This window comes from Hirundo rustica, chromosome 15 (genome assembly GCF_015227805.2).
Source record: "Hirundo rustica isolate bHirRus1 chromosome 15, bHirRus1.pri.v3, whole genome shotgun sequence".
Classification (NCBI taxonomy): Eukaryota; Metazoa; Chordata; class Aves; order Passeriformes; family Hirundinidae; genus Hirundo; species Hirundo rustica.
In genome coordinates, this window is record NC_053464.1 from 8,335,040 (window position 1) to 8,351,451 (window position 16,412).

Consider the following 16,412-nt stretch of genomic DNA (forward strand, 5'->3'; position numbering starts at 1 on the left):
ACCCAAAATTCTCAGATTTTGAAACATTTTCAAAGTAGAAATTTGAAGGAAAAGAATTATTATTTACCTCCCAACCTGTTACTCCTTCCAGTGTATGATGTGGAACAAGTCGGTGATCTGAAATCAAACTCTGACAATCTTAATTATTCCAGAATCCCACATCCCTAGACTTTTCCAACCATAAACAGGAAATACCTTCTGGCAAGGCATCTTCTATTATTGAGCCAAAAGGTGAAGCTGTGGAGACACACGTACTGACCACCTGCGAGGTGAGGCCATGCAGGATAGCTGGGATTAGCACTGGTTTAGCATTAGAGCTCCCCTGCTGAGGATCTCCTGCACAGTGACCCCACACTGCCACTCCAGTGGTAACTTTTACAAGTACATTATATCATTAACAGAAATAGAATTGTAACCAGGGATGGTGTGGAACCCAAACATCATTTGAAGTGAAGCTGGAACTCGAGCACTACTGAAGAGCTGTTCCAAGCACTATCACAGGCAGCGTTCGAAGTCATTAAAATACCAACTGGAAACACGAGAGTCCATTTGAATGATTTATTAGTATCCTCTTTTTTTACAAGTTTTAGAAAAAGAATCCCAGGATTTTGCCTCCTGTGTGTTTTCGTCTCGCCTCCTCATGGTCCATGATGCCAGCTGAGGTTGTCAGTACAATATACCTGCCAAGAGAGAGCAAATGTTCAGTTTATCTCCCTGTTTCAGGCTGCAGCAGAGCTGACAGTACCAACTTCATCTGTGTTACAACAGCAAGGCCTGTCCCTGTGAGAATGGGCCCAAGGAAGTGAGATCTTATCATCAACAGTGCAAAAGCAGTTCCTTGCACAAGCACAGCTCTGCAGCACACACAGGACAGTGACAGACTTGTTCTCCAACTATTTGCCTCTTCCCTTGCATATTCCCACTGGGCAGTCCCTGCCCAGCTGCTGCAGCAGCAGGAACTTTAAGGTTTCTAGACCAAGTCCACTTCTATTCTCCACAGATGCTGCTCCCCAGAGCAGGCAGAGGTGCCAGTGCCAGACAGCTCTACAGCTGATGCCAACACCTGCACTACCAACACCTCACCCTCACAGCTCCAGGTCTGAGAACTCCTGCTCCCACCACTCCAGAAATACTCTTAAAAACTCCCAACAGCAACACAGAGCAGCTACACAGGGACAGCTGAAGCAGGAGTTACTGCTGGAGCTTTAAGAACAGGAAGAGCACAGAACTGTTAATCCTTCCTTTGACAGGACAGACTGGCTGAGGCCCTGGAGACTCTTCCAGCTCTGCCATCCTGGTGCACTGGGATTTACAGCTCTTGATTCCGTACACTTTGTGAAGAAAAGATACATTGCATAATAGTAAGATATCCTGTGTTGTGGAGATTCCTTCAACAGAGGCTCGAAGTCCCTCATCACTTCACATCTGATTAATTCGCACACAGTCTGGACATGTTAATTCAAGTAGTACAGTCTACTTCCACTGACCTGGTAACTTACATAACTCCTTCCCCATTTAAAAATGGCCATTCATAAAACTGAAATAAGTATGAGAAATGTCCAATTTTCCATTAAACTGTGAAATGGTGAAACAAGGATTTTACCAAAGCCAAGCAAAAACAGATCCTTGCTTAGGAGTGCCCCTTTAAAACTGGTTTAAAAGGGCATTTATATGGAGGATGGATTTTTAGACTGGAATTTAACTCCAGCCTGATCAGAGAAAAGGTGCCAAGTGAGTCCAACTCAAGCAGCTTGTGAGTGTAACATTCTTACACACACGTGACCCCTCCTCATACTCACCCAAACTGACGGGAAGGCAGCAGGTTGTTCTGCCACTTTTCCAAATCCTTCAGCTGCACATCAAATCTGGGACTGATTACACCACACTGTAAAAGAGGATTCCATTACAAACTGCAGAACTTTATGGACTTGCACAGCTCCCTGCCTGAAGGACTTTACCAAGTGCTGTCACACACAATCAGTTACCCGCAGCACGAGTGGGGCTTCCTCCCACCTGTTACCTCCTCAGCCTCTCTTCCTCCTCCTCACCTCAACAGCCTTAAACTGCTGCTGAAGCTACACCACCAAAGTAATGCCCACACCTGGGGGAGCACAAAAGCATGCTGTAACATCAGCAAAACTCCTGGGATTGCTCAGGGAATGTATTCTGCCTCTAACCACCATATACAGTTAGCAAAGAAAAAACCCATGTAGATTTTAATCTGGAAGAAATTAACATGCATAGAAGTTACTGGAATTTTCAAGGTAATCGTATTACTGACCAAGACCATCAGCACCACCACCAGTTACCTCACTGGCTCCAATTATTAACAACTATCCAACACCAAACCACAAGCACACCTCCCTGCACTATGCACATTTTTCTGAACTCAGCAACTGTTTCAAGAGTGCAATGATTGAGAGAAACATTATATCCATTAGCCTGGAAGATCCATTACAAAATCATCCTGGAAGAGATCAAGGAAGAGTACCCTCAAACCTGACCTACATCACTTTTATTATGGACACATAACACTGTAATTACTACAGTAATTTGGGGGTGTCAGGACTATCTGCCTCATACACTCATGCATTTTTCAGATGGCATATTTATTCATCCTGAGGACAGCCCCCAACACATTCTGACCAAGTAATTTTTTTCTTTCTTTGCTGAAGAGCCAACTCTCCCTTGAAGAGCTTAACTGTAAACAATGATGCACCACAAGTCACCACAGAACTACACAGCTCAGTAGTGTAGTTGAGACATAAGCATTTCAAAATTTCCAAAACACACACAAATGCCTCATATGCCCCAGGAACTTCACAAGCACCAATTAATGTAACATTCAACCTTCCCTCACTGCAGGCAAAGCCCACCTGGCAGCAGGAGAAAGGTTTGGTTTCTCCACATCTACAGGTATCAAACACCAACTGGAAATCAACTCAGCTCCTATCTCTTAAGACAAGTCTTCCAGACAGCTCAAATATCAAAGAAACTGAGAAAGCACTGGGTAGCCAGAAAACCTTTGAAGACAAATACACAGCACTTGCAAGCAGACTTCCCTGAAAGAGTATCTTACATATTCAGAGTTTAAAAGAAATGTAATTAGTGACCCATATCACTTTGAATCCAGACAAATTAACCACTCTTTTAACTGATAACATCCATGTCATTCTTATTTACACGGATTCAACAAATCCCACCTTCTTGACAAGCAGTTCTTTCAGAAATGGAGCAGACAAACATAACGTTTTTTAAAAAGTCTAATTTAAACACCTCTTTAGAGAACTGAATTCGGGAAGACTATTCTTACCTTGTTGAGTCTGCCTGTGAGGTTGACAACAATTTTCCCAGCTCTGTGATCATCAATTATCTCGAATTCACCGATGTAACCTGCAGGAGACCAGCAGACAGAGACACATGTAACACTTGGCTACAACAACACAACTAATTAACCAAGGTGCACCAAATCACCTCAAGCACCTCCATTCCCTTCTTCTACCACAGCAGCAGTGCAGCCAGCCGGGGGGAGCAGGGTCGGGACTCACCGTGCTTCATCATGACGGTCAGGAAGCGGACGATCACTTTGGAGCACGGCCGGATGAGCACCTGGCGCTTCCCACGCTTCTCTGCGTTGTTGATGCTTTTGAGAGCATCAGCCAGAACGTTCATCCGCACCATGGTGCCTGCAGGGAGGGCAGCAGTTACAGCACCGGCTCCTCAGCACACAAACACTGAGCAGCACCTCGTTCAAGGCTAATTTTAGATCTAAAAGATCCAACGCTGACAGAAAGTTGCATTAAACCTTAAAAAGTACTCTAAAGCTAAATACGCAAGCCAAGTCACAAGCTCAATTGGGATCAAGAGTCACCACCACCATAACATGTCAGAAAATCTGACAGTTAAACTTGGTTTTATCAAAACACACACACAATTTCAAAACCACCATGCAGACACCATGTCAGACATGTGACAACTCCTCAGGTAAATCAGTTCGGCCTTAAAACCCAAATGCACAGTACCAATCCTGTGCAATAATTAGATCCTACGTGGTATTACATCAATAGATGCTGCTCGGTTCACCGATCTGCAAAAAACCTGCAAGATGCACAAACACAACGCTTCAGAAAGGAAACCTGGCAGGAGCTCTCTGATGCTCGGGAAAAGTAGCCTCGGAACACCCTCAGCACGGCGGGGATGACTTGGCACTGCCACCCGTCTCTGACAGAGCCCGGCGCTGCCAGCACCGTCCCCGAAGGTGCCCCTGTCCCGGGCGCTGGGGCAGATCCCGTGGCACACGGGGACTTTCACCACTGAGATACCAGCACGGCGCGAGCCAACTCCCGCCCCCGGTGAGAGCCGCCAGCCCCCCGGGCCGGGGCCGCCTCCTCTCCGGGCCCCGACCGCGCCCGTTCCCCCGCGCTCCGCTACCTCCTTCCCGGCCTCGCCGCACGATCCGCACGCCCTACAGTGCACCAGCTCCGCGGCTGCCCCGCGCGCTGCCCAGCCCAGCTCCCCACAGCTCCGGCCCGGGCCCGGCCGCCGCCCCGGCTTCCCGCCACGCATCGCTGCGGAGAGCGGGGCCACGGGCGGGAAGTGCCGCCCCCCACCCCGCATTCCGGAGGCTCCGGACGGCGCCAGGGCCGGTGCCGGCGGCTCAAACCGGGCCGGGCGGGTAGGGCGGCGCCCGCTGCCCCCGGCGGCGCGGGCAGGGCGGGCACGGGGCGCGGATGGCGACGGGACGGGGCGGATGCGGCGCGACCGCGGCTCCGGCCTCACTCACCGAGAGCGCGATGGCGGAAAAGGAAGAACCCGGGCCGCGCGGGGTGATGGGAGGGCCATCGGCGGGAGGAGATATCGCGAGACTTCGCGTCCCAAGCCTGGCCTTTCCCATTGGCCGAGGCCGCGCGCCGCACTTCCGGACCGACGCCGCCGCCCGGCTTCCATAGGAACGGGGACGCTTCGCGCGCGTAGGGCGGGGCGCGAGGGACAAAAAGCTGCGCACAGCCCCGAAACTGAGCCCCGGTCCGGGACAGCGGAGCTGCGACACGGGGACACCGCGACACGGGGACACCGAGACACGGGGACACCGAGACACGGGGACACCGCCACACGGGGACACCGCCACACGGGGACACCGCCACACGGGGACACCGCCACACGGGGACACCGCGCTGAGCAAAGCCCCGGCTGATGGATTGGCTGTGTCTGTATTAGTTCGAACTCCAATGGGACACACGGCACTCGGTGCTGCGCCTAACCCGGTGTCAGTGAACTGTCCAACTCGCAGAACGCAGCTCCGGGACACTGCGCCGTGTCGCCGCTGGGCTCCTACACCCAGGATCTCCCCCACCGACAGGCTGTGGCAGTTCAGCACGGCACTTCCTCCACCCTTTCCAGATCTCCTGCTCAGCTGAGAAATGCATTGACACCCTTTTTTGTATATTGACGAGCAAGTTTTCAAGTAGTTTCTCTTTAGTCTGTATTTACCTATTCAACAGTTACAACAGACACTGAAGAGAGTTCATTTTAAAACAGTAAACTTTTAAAACATTAACACAGGTTTTAGCTTTTTAAAGAAAAAAAGTTCAGTTTTAAAAAAGGAGGGAGAGATCATAGAAAAGCACAAACAAATCAGGCTTATTTACAGGATCAAACTCAGCATATTCAGAGTGATTTTGTATACAGACAAACATTCATAAAACCAAACGTGCTACAAAGGCTCCGTGACAAGAGCAGTTTCCAGAACAATCAGCTGTTAAGGTTACACACACCTTCACTCATTTTCTACAGTCTCAGTGCAATGAGTTTACACTACAGCTAAATAACTGAACTACAAATTTATATATTAGAGACCCCTGGTCAACACATTCTCTGGTATACACAGCCAAAAGAAGCAAACAAATTCAGTGAGACAATGGAACCACCTCCTGCACCCATTTTAGACGTGCACGTTCAGCCATGGCCATTCTCACTCAGCTAATTGACCTCCTGCCACAAGGATCAGTAGTAACAAACCTCCAAGAAGCATCAGCCTTCAGAACTGCCTCTCACACTTGCTGCAGCCACAATTAATGATCAGCAAATCTAACACAGTTACAGAAGTACTATCAGGCATTTCAGCTCTGCTGTTGGGGGAGTTATGCAGGGTCTCTTAGTTTGATGAAGACACTTAACAAGCTCCATACAGGAGAGGATCCCTCAGACAGGATCAGCTGCAGAACCCTACTCAGCACAGCAAGAAACAAACCCACAGCAGTTGCTGGAGTGACTTTTTCACTTCATCAGGGAGCCAATTAAAAAAAAAAAAGTCAGTGAGCAGTACAACTTCTACTGTCTTAATTATACATTAATTCTCAAAACTGTTCCCAGGAAAACCTTTTACTAGAGTGAATAGCAGTTAAGTCTTCATTCATTTTTCTTTTCCTTGTGCTTGAGAAGTTTGTTGATCTCCCTTTTCGCCATTCCAATGTACTTTGTGATGATCCCATGTTGGTTTAGTCCAGGAAACAGTAACAAGAAGCTTACTAGAGAGGAGAAGGAGAAAAAAAAATTAATACATTAATACTCCCTTAACAAACTTCTGTCACTCTGTAACTCTTTGCTTCCTTTAAGCCCCATTAATTGCTTGAAAAGAGAAAAGCATAACCCTGCAATAAAAACACGCCACCACGCTTAATCAAAAATTACTTCTACCAGTTTCAATCCATTTCAGGCAGCTAACAAAAGAGTTCTTTGTGTTTTGCATACCCACACTTACCAATAAGATAGGTCAGAAAGAGATTGTGAACTTGCTGTCCAATCCAGGCAACCACAGCAAGAGTGAAGACCATGGTCATGAAGTACTAAAAGAGAGAAGGGAAGAGTTAGCACAGGCCGATTGGGGATTCTCCCTTCCCTTCAGTATTTGGCAAAACTTCAAGATTTAAAACTAACATGAAGTTTTCTGGCTCTTCCACACATATGATACCTACGCACAGGCATGAGAAAATTGAGATTATAGGATCTGTAATTGTTTATTCTCGCTTATTTTCACACCATCAGCTGGACAGGGTGCACATCCTTTTTCACCCAGATATCCCTTAGTGCCAGACTGCGCCATCCCCAGTGCTGCTCCCAAAGCTATTTTTGGGACAGTGGCTCAGTACCTCATGTACCAGCTGACACACTACTAAAGATCCAGTTCTTTGGACAGTTTGTGCACGCTGGAAACAGCCTCTATTGCTAAAACACTTCAGACAAAGTTAAATCAGACAAAATCTTAAGACAATAGAGATTAATTCCTAGAACTCAATACCATTTTAGGCTTTTCTTCCTTCAGAGTGAAGAGGCGCTTCCACCAGCCAACAATACGGCGACGAGATTTCACCAAATTTCTGCAGATCTCATGAAATCTCTGCTGCTGTTCCGTGGTCCTTTTATTAAAGGGAGGGAAAAAAAAGCCAGAAATAAGAATTCAAGATTTAATTTAAATTTTTTAAAAAATCTCCCATGGCATTTTTCCAGCAGTAAAAATGTACCCAGTGCTTATCCTGGCATTTGCTTTGCTTGGTTTGATACCTTATTGAGCACTGAATGGAAGTGACCATGTAATTTTCCTGTATGCTGACTCTGTAATTTTCCTGTAAATTGACTCCCAAAGAGCAACCACAATCAAGCCAAAGACTACTGACCCTATTTGATACCAGTGTGATAGGCACAAATAATGCATATCTACGTAAGAACATTTATACATTAGTCATCCTAAAGTAGATACACTAAAATTCACCTTTAACTTAAAATTTTGTTCAAATTAGGTTCATCTTCAAGTTACTGCTTTTATACAAGCCTTGTCTTTTTTCAAATTTGTTTCAATCATAATCAAATTCATACCCTCTGCATTAGTCTCTTTTTTAATCACATTTACTACTGCCTCTTTCCAAACATACAATCAATACTCTTCCACATCATTTTAGTTCTTAGTATCTATTATCTATTAATTACTAAAAGCTAGTCTAGCAGAACTAACTAGCGTGCTTAATGGAGAGTAAAGGATGTGCCAACTTCTTAAAAACAAAATCTTGTTTTTCCAGAAGAAAAGGAACAATAAAGGTGGGTTGTAGCAGTTATCTTCCAGAAAAAGAGTGAAGAACATGTTGCTACTGTCCTCACTTCACGTATTATAGAGATTGCTGATTTCTCACTACAATGACGCTACAAAGCAACCATTTGATATCTGCAAATCAAATACCCATTTTGATAAAGATCATAACTACACTCAAGAAACTGTTTCAATTGAAGCTTTCCTCACCACTTATTAGAGCCAAAGATTCGAGGAGCAAGAGCAGGAACCAGATAATCAGCCAAACAGAGGAACATAACGAAACAGGAGACACCTGAGAGAACAGATGGGTCCAAATAGTAGATCATCCTGCAGAAAGAAGAGAAATTATTTCTGAGTGCTCAAACTGTTAAATACTAGACATGCTTGGTCACTTCTTCAGACTAGCTCAGAGCTTCAAATAGTAGACCTACTCTCTTGCCTAACCTCAAAAAAAATTATGAAAAATGCCTTTTTCTCTTAATATACCAGATAAGAATATGCTACAAGCAAATAAGGTACAAAGGTCAGTAAAGTAAAAATTCATCATTGTTATTCTCTCAGAAATTGACACACGGTGAACTTAACACTGACTGAGGGATGAAGATGAGTGAGTGAACATATGAAATAACCAGGTAGTGTAAAAGCTCTAATTTTGTTGCTCAAGTCACAGAACTCAGATCCACTAGAGGCTGTCATTTGCTCTGTCTCTCCTGGGAGAGCCAGCCAAACCTGTTCTGGACAAGAGGCCATCAATCTCCACTTAAAGCAGTGCTGCATTTTCCATATTCAGTCTGCCATCACTCAACACAGCAGAAGGGCAACTGGATAAGAACCAGCTGATCTCCTAAGTGTCTGATACAACTGACAAACTGCACAGCTGGCACTAACAGCTGTCTGTGCAAGGCGGGCAGGTCATCTTGACTACCACGTTACATAAAGGCACATCCAAGTGCCTCCAGGACCTCCAATCAGACAGGCAACATCCTCCCACCTTGCTGACTGGAAGTTACCTACAGTCTTCCCTTTGCCCCTTTCTCAAAAGACATGATAGAGAATACTAAAAAACCCTAGTTGTGCAAAAAAACCCAGAACTTATCCCAAACACCACAGCAAAGAGACAGAATAGGGTATTTTGCCCTATGGAAACAAGCTTTCCATAAGGATACTGTTGTTGGGGGAGGGGGGAAAGCCAAAGGAGATCATGAGATCTGACTAAGAAGCAGGGTACAAAGAATGAGGGCAGAACATGAATGCACCACTGAAGAACAATCAGCTGAGCACAGTAAAAACACCAGCAACTACTGCTGGCAAGCAGCTTTTGCAGAAACCATTCTGAGCAGGATGTGACTCACGTGACTTCCTATTTTCACTACCTCTGGTTTTAATTTCCGACAAAATTCACACGTTTTAAGAAACAGAACCTGGAGTAAAAGCCTTCCTATTAGACTTCTCCAGATGTCCTACTAATTTTCTCAATAGGTATGGTACCATGAAGATGCAATGATGCTGCATGCTCCCTCCAGAAGGTACTTACAGGAAAGAAAAGGAAACAACACTCATCAGTGCCAGAGGGAACCAGGCTCGCTCCCAGCGAAGAACTTTATCGGTCAGCAAAATCACTTCTCCCCATCCTTGCAACTGTTCTTCCAAGCTTGAAGTTTCAGCAGCCTAAACAAAAAAGGAAGAAAACTCCTTTACTAACCAAAGTATCACAGTAATTCCCATGCTGAAGTAGGTTAAAAAAAAAGAAGTGCAATAATTAAAGATCCCAGCCACAAATCTTTATGAGTAATTAAATTAGTAACAATAATGTGAGTTCTGAGCTAAAATATGACATTGTAGTAGTGATGCTATGATGATGATTAAACAGTCAAGATCCTAGCAGCATGTATAGGCCAAACAATACCTCCTCCCAGATTCTGCCAAGGTGTTTTCCCCTCATCTCCCATTTACCACACCGCATCCCCCCAGATTAGCAGCAGATAGTCAGGTTTTAAAGCCTAGCTATAAAGCCTCTCAAGTTTTCAGTGTCAATGACTAGAAAACTGTAATGTGAGAACTATTTAAAAATAAATGTATTTTCCAGGACAACTCTAGCACATTAAACTGAAGCTTTCTAGCTGCTGTCCAATGCCAGTTTATTTTAAGTAAGATGGACAAAGACTCCAGAATCCACAGTAAAGTTATTCAACTGATCACATTTGGACAGCAAGTTTTTCCACAAGCTGCCCAAGACAGCGTTTAAACTCCACTTCTTGTGATTCCTACATTCCTCCCCACACCTCTCCCACAAGGAGAACCTGTGCTATCAGCTTGTTAAGCAGCTCACCTGAGGTGTTCAGCTAGAGATTAAAAAACTGAGGTAAATCGTGAACAGACCCAACTGCTGCCTGAGCAGTAAGAGATGAAAAGTCATGAAGACATGCACGCCTGCTATGCAGAGGTAACAGAACAGGTTTCACGCTCAGCTATGCACTACGCTTAATTCCAATGAGAACTCCGACGCCAGCTAGAATAACAAGGCCACAGTTCCGTGGACTTTCTACAAACTCTGGAGCCTCCCCCCAAGCTCTGAGCTCTTGGAGCTGTTCCCTGCGCCCAGCCTGGGTGTGCAGCACCGCAGCGCTCAAATGCTTCCAGCCTCTGCCCCCTCACAGGCTTTTACAAAGATTTTCCCATTTCCCACGGCAGCCGCTTACCAATTCAGGCATAACTCTCTATATATCCTCGTGTTTGTTTAATTATTCAAGCCTATCTTGGCCCGTTTAGTCAAGCTGATCGCCCAACGCCTGCCGCTCTCCCGTATCGCTGCGGCGTTCGGTCCCGCAGCGGGAGGCTGCACACACACACACACAGACACACACGGACACGAACACGCAGACACAGACTGGCACAGTCACAGCCGGGGTAACCCCCGCAGATCAGACAACGCCAAGCGCTAGTGGGGCTCCGGCCCGCGAGCAGCAGCGCAGCCGCCGCTCCCGCTCCCCGGGCCTGCACCCGCCGCCGCCGCCCCACGCGCGGCCCCGCGCCGATCCCGCACCGAACCACCGCAGCCAAACGCGTCACACAGCGCGGGGCCGAGCGGCCTCGCCAGCCACCGCTGCGGGTAGGACGGGGCAGGGCAGGGCAGGGCAGGGCAGGGCGGGCCTGGCTCCGCCGCCGCCCCCAGCAGGCCCGAGCGGCCGGCACCCCTCGCCCGGCGCCGCCCGCCCTCACCAGCTGGTAGACGCTGTTGTTGTCCCCCTCCGCCATCTTGCGCCGCTCCCGCACCGCCGGCCACGCCCTCCCCCCCCAATGCCGCCTCGCCGCCCTTTATAGCCTCCGCCGGCCGGCTGAGCGCTGTGATTGGCCAGTCTCGGCGCCCCGCCGGCCGCCGGTTGGCTGCCGGGATTCGAACGGCGCGGGGCGTGCGCGCGCCCCCCCCCCCGCGCCGCAGTGCGGCTGAGGCGGCGGCGGGAGCGGTGCTCGGCTCTGGGGAGGGGCCGGGGACCCGCAAAAACCTCACAGCGTGAGCTGCCTTCGAAAAGACCTCCGAGTGCATCCTGTGACCGGACACCGCTCTGTCAACTGCGCCACGGCGCTGAGTGACACACGTCGAATCTGTCCCTAAAACACCTCCGGGGACGATGTCTCTATCACCTCCTTGTGCCGCCCGTTCCAGTATCTAATCACTCTGTGAAGAAATGCTTCCTGATGTCCAACCTAAACCTCCTCAGGCCCAGCTTAAGACTCTGTCCCCTTGTCCTATCACTTGTTTCCTGGGAGCAGAGCCCGATGCCCAGCCGGCTCCAGCCTCCTTTTGCCCAGCTTCCGAAGGTCACCCCCGAGCCTCCCTTTCTCCCGAATAAACACCCCCAGCTCCCTCAGCTGCTGCTCATCACATCGAGCTCCAGTGCCCTGCTCTGGACCTGCTCTGGACCTGCTCTGGACCTGCTCCAGCCCCTCAGTGTCCCATCTGAACCGAGGGGCCCTGAACTGGACACAACACCCGAGGTGGGGCCTCACCTGTGCCCAGCACTGGGCAGATTCTGTTGGTAACGTCAAAGCCCAGCAATGTGTTTTTTATTTCCTTCAGAATTTGTGGCAGCATGGAAATAAATACAGGAGAAAGGCACTGGGATATAAATGTTGTTTCTGACTCAGCTTTCTAAATGCTTCAGGCACGTGTGTTAATGAGCGTAATCACCGTACCCAGGATGCAACACAAGGCTATAATGAGAGCAAAGAAAACATCTTGGGCAACAAAACTGCTCTGGCACCAGCTTGATGGAGACAAAAAGAGAAGGACTAAGGAGAACACTGTAAAAGCAAACATATGTCCGTCCTGAATGGTTTCACAGGGTGCTTCTCACTCACCCTAGAACGTATGTAAAGAACAGATTCTATACTGAATAACTTTCAAATTCATTCACATGCTGCTAAAAGTTAACTATTTTCCTGTAACATTTTACATTTATAAATGGAGTTCACTCTCAAAATCTGTGACTTTCACAGCAAAGCTCACATAAAAGGTGATTTCATAAGGAAGTGATGATGCCAACAGTAATTTTTTTAGTCTTTTAAAAGAGTATGGGGCCATACAGAAGCATGACCTCATAGCAACCTTCCAGTGTTTGAAGGGGGCCTAGGAGGAGAGGGATTCTTTATCAGGAACTGTAGTGACAGGACAAGGAGTAATGGGTACAAATTGAAAAGGGGAAATTTGGATTAGATATTAGGAGGAAATTCATTACTGAGGGTGGTGAGAACATGTTTGCCCAGGGAGATTCCTGGGAAGGGGCTTGGGACTAGAAGGTGTTTAAGGTCCATTCCAACCCCTCACCATTGTGTGATGCATTACAGCATCTATGGATATTTGCAGTGCCCTGCAGCAATGCTGCTCTGAGACACCATCAGCCAATTCCTGGTTTCATCCATTTGTGTGATTCTCACCACAAAAACCCAAGCACTTACCAATGGAAAAAGCAGGCACTGCCAGCATCTCCAGGCTGCCACATTCACCATCTTCCAGCCAGTCTTTCAAACGCCAGCTCCCCAGTCAGGTGCAGCTTTTCTCCATCCCAGAGGGCCTGCAGAGGTGCCTTTCCCTCCTATTAAGTGTTGCTCCATAACTCAGAGGGGCAGAGGGAAAGGTGAGTGTGACTGGGTGCCCTCAAGCGCAGAACTGCCAGACAGGGGTCCCTGCACTGGAACACAGGACAGGGCCCTGCCATCTGCCCACCCCTCCCTCCCTGAGCAGCCAGGCCTCGTGAGGCACCACGTCAAATTTAAAAATGTGTGCCTACATATACACATATGTATAAATTCCACTGTTAAAATCTCAGCCACGGCGTAGGAGGCGGAGGATCAGCAGTAGCTCAGTACCTCCTGTACCTTACCTGAGCTACACCCAACTGTTTTGCTTGCCTCAATGCTGCAATGGGATCAATTCTTCCTGCACCAAGAATCTCTCTTAGCAGATACACAGAAAATTAAATCCCTAAGCTGGCTTCAGAACACTTTTAAAAGGGGCAGTGCAATTGCTCTGTGCACTTAGGCACACAAAATTTACATGTCAAGCCTCCACCCTTTCAGCATAACTAATACACATTTATTATGCTATTAATAAAAAATTAGCCTGATGAATGGCAGAATTACTCTAATCAACCATGCATTTATGTACACAGCAGCAGCTGTAGCTAATATCTGTAATTTCTGTGAAATTCTTTAGCTCAAATGTTAACAGTATACTCACAACTTCTCCACTAAAGAAAAAAAATGCATTTTAACATTTGAGACCCCATTAACAAATACACAGGTGGGTGTCATCTCAAGCTTTTTTCCTAGTTAAATTCTTTAATGCATAAATTGTGTCTGCTAATTTTAGGAAAAGCTTAATTGAAAAAAAAAAAAAAAAGAAAAAAAAAAAGGCAGCTTTGAAGTACTCGAGTGTACTAAAACAGAATGGCTAATGTACCATGCACAGAACATATTGATGAATAATTGAAGTAAATTAACCTTAAAGACTACAGCACTTAGAAAAACAGAACTTCAACTTGGGGGACTTCAGTCTTTTATAGACATTTGAAAAATTAGACAAAATATTACTATTTAAAGAGAATAATCCTTGAGGGCAAAACTAATTTTTGCAAAGCAAAACCAGACCATGAAGACCCTACAAAGTACAAAACTAATTTCTGTTAACTGTATAGATCCGCTGCATTTTCAATTTGTTGTATTGACAGTCCCATTATCCTACCCAAATAATCTAGGACACCACTAATGACTCCAGTTAAAAACATCCCAGCAACCCATTTGGCAGAGCCATGTTCATATCCTGGCTTTACAAAAGGGGAGAAGGAAGAGAAGAAACAACTTGATTTTCAAAGGACATCTCCACCATGAACCTACAGAACTGTGAGGGGGTAACAAAACTGCTGAGCATATATGGAATTTGGCTTTGAGAAATTACTTTATAGCATGGCCCTTGGTTAACATTTACTGCAGGTAAGCAGCAGGCAAAAAATTGCCATCAGTTGAACTGTTTGATTTCTATAGCTTCAGCTGGTTTCTATGTATTTAGAGAGGTGATTCTAGACTTGCATTATTCTAGGTGTGCCTCACTGCAGAGAAAATAAACACCAGTTTTACTGAAAATAAAGGAAGTACCCTTATGTCTTTGTAAGAAGCATCTTTTAAGAGAATGTAACTAATACAGTCTTATTTACTATGCAGGATGTGTGAGCAGAATCTAAATTTTAGGTTTCCTCAAGACTGTACCAACCTCCCATCCTGTCAACATTTCCAAGAAAAATGCATCAGCACACAAGTAAACAGTGACAGTCCCACTACCTCCTGCACATCTGAGCTGCCTTCTTTGCATTACTTATGCAAATTTAAGTCTCTGGAGAATCCTGCTCTAATTTGGGGTTTGGTTTGTAATGTGTTTGTATCAGGCACCTTATTCTTCCCTGTAATTTTCACAACCACAGAATGTTTGCTTAGAAAGAAATTAAAAAACACATATTCTTCTTTATTTTTTAAAACTTTATTAAATTACGCAGTAAGAACCCATCTCCACACAAGTGTTTCATTTCTGGATGGCAGAGGTATAATACATGAGCCACAGGTGAGTGCATTACCCCCTCCCTTCCCCCCAGCTTCCAAGAAACAAAACAGCAGGTACAACACACTCCTGTCACTACACTTCTCCAACAGATTGTTCATAAGGTTATTTTTAACCGGAGAAAAATGAAAAGGACCAACAGTGTCAAGTGTCTCGTTCTGCACATGAATGTTCTTCACTGCAACATTCCGACAGCTTTTCCTGCGACATGCGTGGCAGAGGGTCAGGAAGCAGTGGCAGTGGAATGCGTTTGCAGGGTACTGTTAGATGCAAAGCCTGTGACTTCCCTAGAGGTAATCAGGCAATCAGAGTGCAAGGAAGGCCGTAGGACTGTTGAAAACTCTTACACTTCAAAGTGCATGTCCACAAAAAATTGGCAACAGAGGAGAAAGTGAATTCTAAGACCTACTGCGGAGGCAGAGCAGTCAGCATAGTGCAAATACTGAAAGGAACAGAAGTTTGCCGGCATTTTCCAAAAATCACCAGCCAAGCTTCCTACTCAGATGAATTGCTGCAAACCCTTTCAATTAAATTAAATTTATGCCAGTAGTGGGCTTGGCTCAAATCTTTTAATACTTGGATTTTGATGGAAAAAATGTTTATTGAAAGTGTGGTTTTACTCTGAAAAGTGACTAAAATGGCATTAAAGATCTTCCTACATTTTTCAGCCACTGTGCATAATGAATTCACCAAGTTTACATTCGAGAAACTTTTTATACAGAGCTACAATTAATTCATCTGGGCTCAGAATGCCAGGGGTGCATTTCTGCTTTAGCTATCAGCACCTTTACAATTCTGCAGTTGTAGCTGAATTCTGTGGGGTTTGTTTGAGCTAAGAAAAGGAAGTTGCCTTTTTCTAAGTGTCCCACTTAAAAAACAAAGCAAGAAGTCTTTTAGACAACCAGCAGACAAGCAGGACCTTGATCTAAGGAAGATGATGCCATTTTTAGAGAGACTTTTCTGACCATAATCACACTTCGAGAACTGATTAAAAAAAGCCTTGGTGGAAGATCCCCTATGGATGCATTACTGAACAACCATCTATAGAAGAAATATGGCAAAGGAAAACTACTTTGCAGAAATCTTTACAGACGTAGTTGAACAAAAAATTAAGAGTCCTTCATTTCTTGGATTATACGTATACCCCTGTGAAGTGAAGCACTAGAATTTACAAGAGTGAACTAAAAGGATTAGGAAAATGAAGTAAAAAGCATATCACTC

General features: G+C 46.0%; 2 protein-coding genes across 3 annotated transcripts; both read right to left on the reverse strand.

Annotated features, from left to right (window-relative positions):
* Nucleotides 1-544: 544 nt before the first annotated feature.
* RPS15A (ribosomal protein S15a) lies at nt 545-4,892 on the reverse strand. Its single transcript, XM_040079006.2, has 5 exons — nt 4,784-4,892; nt 3,549-3,686; nt 3,314-3,393; nt 1,800-1,885; nt 545-680 (listed from the first exon to the last, which is right to left on the reverse strand). The coding sequence occupies exons 2-5, from the start codon at nt 3,679-3,681 to the stop codon at nt 587-589; spliced, it is 393 nt and encodes a 130-aa protein (XP_039934940.1). The 5' UTR covers nt 3,682-3,686; nt 4,784-4,892; the 3' UTR covers nt 545-586.
* Nucleotides 4,893-5,465: 573 nt separating this feature from the next.
* ARL6IP1 (ADP ribosylation factor like GTPase 6 interacting protein 1) lies at nt 5,466-11,371 on the reverse strand. 2 transcript variants are annotated; one of them, XM_040078799.2, is made up of 6 exons: nt 11,303-11,371; nt 9,618-9,751; nt 8,291-8,410; nt 7,298-7,415; nt 6,761-6,845; nt 5,466-6,527 (listed from the first exon to the last, which is right to left on the reverse strand). In XM_040078799.2, exons 1-6 carry the CDS (start codon nt 11,336-11,338, stop codon nt 6,409-6,411), a joined length of 612 nt encoding a protein of 203 aa, XP_039934733.1. In that variant the 5' UTR covers nt 11,339-11,371; the 3' UTR covers nt 5,466-6,408. The 2 variants fall into 2 exon arrangements, with proteins under 2 accessions (XP_039934733.1, XP_039934734.1); XM_040078800.2 differs by lacking the exon at nt 11,303-11,371 and adding an exon at nt 10,783-10,941.
* Between the last annotated feature and the right edge of the window lie 5,041 nt (nt 11,372-16,412).

Bases quoted from the DNA above. Each gene is read 5' to 3' on its own strand.
- RPS15A (XM_040079006.2), bottom strand. From the start codon at position 3,681: ATGGTGCGGATGAACGTTCTGGCTGATGCTCTCAAAAGCATCAACAAC. The intron at 1,886-3,313 runs GTAAGAATAGTC...CCTCTTTTACAG, and splicing joins TCACAGGCAGACTCAACAAG to TGTGGTGTAATCAGTCCCAG. The intron at 681-1,799 runs GTGAGTATGAGG...CTCTCTTGGCAG, and splicing joins CTGCCTTCCCGTCAGTTTGG to GTATATTGTACTGACAACCT.
- ARL6IP1 (XM_040078799.2), bottom strand. From the start codon at position 11,338: ATGGCGGAGGGGGACAACAACAGCGTCTACCAGCTG. The intron at 7,416-8,290 runs GTGAGGAAAGCT...CTTTAATAAAAG, and splicing joins ATCTTTGGCTCTAATAAGTG to GACCACGGAACAGCAGCAGA. The intron at 6,528-6,760 runs GTAAGTGTGGGT...TCTCCTCTCTAG, and splicing joins CTTTCTGACCTATCTTATTG to TAAGCTTCTTGTTACTGTTT.